This window comes from Tupaia chinensis, unplaced genomic scaffold, assembly GCF_000334495.1.
Source record: "Tupaia chinensis unplaced genomic scaffold, TupChi_1.0 Scaffold138584_1, whole genome shotgun sequence".
In the NCBI taxonomy this organism is placed as follows: Eukaryota; Metazoa; Chordata; class Mammalia; order Scandentia; family Tupaiidae; genus Tupaia; species Tupaia belangeri.
The window spans coordinates 943262-945948 of NW_006198478.1; the positions used below are offsets into that span (position 1 = coordinate 943262).

The following is a 2687-nucleotide window of genomic DNA, read 5'->3' on the forward strand; positions in this document are numbered from 1 at the left end:
AAAAAAATGCATAGACATTAACAACCCACTATTTCTTCCATAAAGAGAGAGATGAGAGAGAGAGAGAGAGAGAGAGGAGAGAGAAATACCCACAATAGGGTGTTGACACAACTAGCCACCACTGTCTGCTATTCAGCTCAACCAGCTCTACATCATGCACATGAGTGTGCCTAGCAAGCTCAGGGAGGCATTCACCCAGAACCTTCCCATGTGAGTCAGCCTTGCAGAGGTGGCGTTTCAGTGCTGAGCCACTGTTGGGCCCCACAGAGTGATGGTCTTTATACTGACTTTCCAATTAATAGGCACTCAAACTAAACTTCCTTTTCTCAGTCCTGGTGAGAAATGGGATCTCACGTAAAAAAGTCCAGCGGAAGAGTCAGGAATCTTTCAGGCCCACAAGGCAATGAAGGCCATGAAGGCAAAACCAGCAGCTACACACCCCCACTTAGCTAGAGGGGACTCAGGACTAGCTAGCTCCCAGGGCAGAATTTCTAGGAAGGTGACATAGAGGAAGGTGCCAGCTGCCACACCCTCCAGCACTGCCTGGGCTAAGCCCCACCCCACTTCAGAGTGCCCTCCAGCGACAGCCATCCCTAGGCCTAACCCCAGGGGGGACATGACCGCTAATGACAGAATGGAGATCACAACCCATCCGGATCTAGTGCCCATCTGCACCAGCCGCAGTCCTACACCGAACACCACCAGCCCTTTATGAGCCAGGACAGCAAGGCAGAGCTGCACCGTCATGGCTACTGTTGGCTGCAGCCCCACAGCTAGACCTTCGAACACTGAGTGGAAGGAGAGTGAGAGTAAGAGCACAAGGGCTCGGAGGGAACCCCGTGATGATGAGGGCAGAGGCCCATGGCTGTGCAGTTTAAGGACATGCGCGTCACCCATTTCCTCCTCCTGTACTGTTGATCCTCCAGCAGCTCCCGGACAGCACTGCAATGCCAGTGACTCCAAAAGGAAGACAAGGAAGAAGCCCAGGGAGATGATGAGCTCTCCGTAGGGATACTCCACCTGGCAACAGAGACAGGGGCTGTGAGATGGGAAAGGAAGCAAGGACAGTGCATTGGGTGGACATGGTGTTGGGAGGTTGGAAAGAATGGGGAAATGTGGTAACACAACATGGAAAAACATATGCAAAAGAAGGCAAGGGTAGGTGTGGACATGCCCAGGAAGAATGCCGGAGGTGGGGCCAGGAAGCGGCACAAGGTTAAGGTGATTGGATCTCACATGGTTAACTGAGTGGTTCAAGACCTGGACTCAGCAGCTTGAAAAACATGCCTATACTAAGACAAAGACAAGATACTAAGATTGGCAAGAGAGAAACGTCAAATCACGTACAAAGGCTATCCCATCAGGCTAACAACAGACCTCTCATCGGAAAAAAATGAAAGCAAGGCAACAATGGGGAAATATATTCAAAGTGTTAAATGAAAAACAATTTCAACCAAGAATACTATACCCTGCAAGATTATCCTGCATATGGGAAAAGAAAATAAAAACGTTCTGGGCTAAACAAAACCTGATAGAATTTACCAACTCCAGACCAGCGCTTCAAGAAATTCTGAAAGGAGTTCTATACCAAGAAAACTAGAGACAGACAGCAATAAGAGAACAAAAAACAACCAGGAATATGGCCAACTTAATGGTAGGGACAAGTCTGGAAAGATCGATAATAACATTGAATGTCAATGGATTAAATTCTTCAATCAAGAGACACAGACTGGCTGAATGGATTAAAAATCAGAAACCCTCCATCTGCTGCCTACAAGAAACCTATCTCATGGATAAAGACATACATAGACTGTAAGTGAAGGGCTGGAACAAAGTACTCCATGCAAATGGAAACCAAAAAAGAGTAGGGGTCACTATACTGATTTTGGACAAAATAGACTTTAAGACAAAAACTGTAAGAAAGAACAAAGAAGGGCCCTATATAGTAATAAAAGAGCTAATTCACCAAGAAGATATGACACTTACAAATATCTATGCACTGAACTTAGGAGCCCCCAAATATGTAAAGGAAAGACTGCTAGATTTAAAAGGAGAGATAGACTGTAACACTATAATTGTTGGAGATTTCAAATATACAAATACCCCTTTATCTTCTTTAGACAGGTCAATGAGACAAAAAATAAGCAAAGAGATTCAAGACCTAAATGATACCATAAATCAGATGGATTTAATAAACATCTATGGAACTTTCCACCCAAAAAACACAAAATATAAATTTTTCTCAGGCCCGCATGGTACTTTCTCAAAGATTGATCACATGATAGGGCACAAAACCAACCTTTACAGATTCAAAGGCATAGAAACTATATCCAGCATCTTCTCTGACCATGATGGAATTAAACTTGTTACTAATCTCAGGAAAAGCCCTTGAAAATATACAAATACATAGGAACCAAATAACCTACTTCTGAATGTCTCCATGACTCCTGCAGAGATTAAGATGGAAATAAAAAGATTCATGGAAACTAATGATAACGAGTACACAAGTTTCCATAATCTACAGGATACTGCAAAAGCAGTCATAAGAGGGAAGTTCATAGCAATTAGTGCGCACAAGAAAAAGATGGAAAGGTGGCAAAGGATAACCTAACATCATGCCTCAGGTAACTGGAAAAATAACAACAAAATATCCAAAAAATGCCAGGAGAAAAGAAATAATAAATATT

General features: G+C 43.6%; 1 protein-coding gene across 1 annotated transcript in view; it reads right to left on the reverse strand.

Moving 5' to 3' along the window:
- Window positions 1-375: 375 nt before the first annotated feature.
- Window positions 376-2687, reverse strand: part of SLC39A2 (solute carrier family 39 member 2) — a 7507-nt gene continuing 5195 nt past the window's right edge. The window contains exon 3 of the mRNA XM_006161447.2: window positions 376-1020. Coding sequence (XP_006161509.1) covers window positions 388-1020 — 633 coding nt within the window. The 3' untranslated portion in view covers window positions 376-387. The remainder of the gene's footprint in view (window positions 1021-2687) is intronic.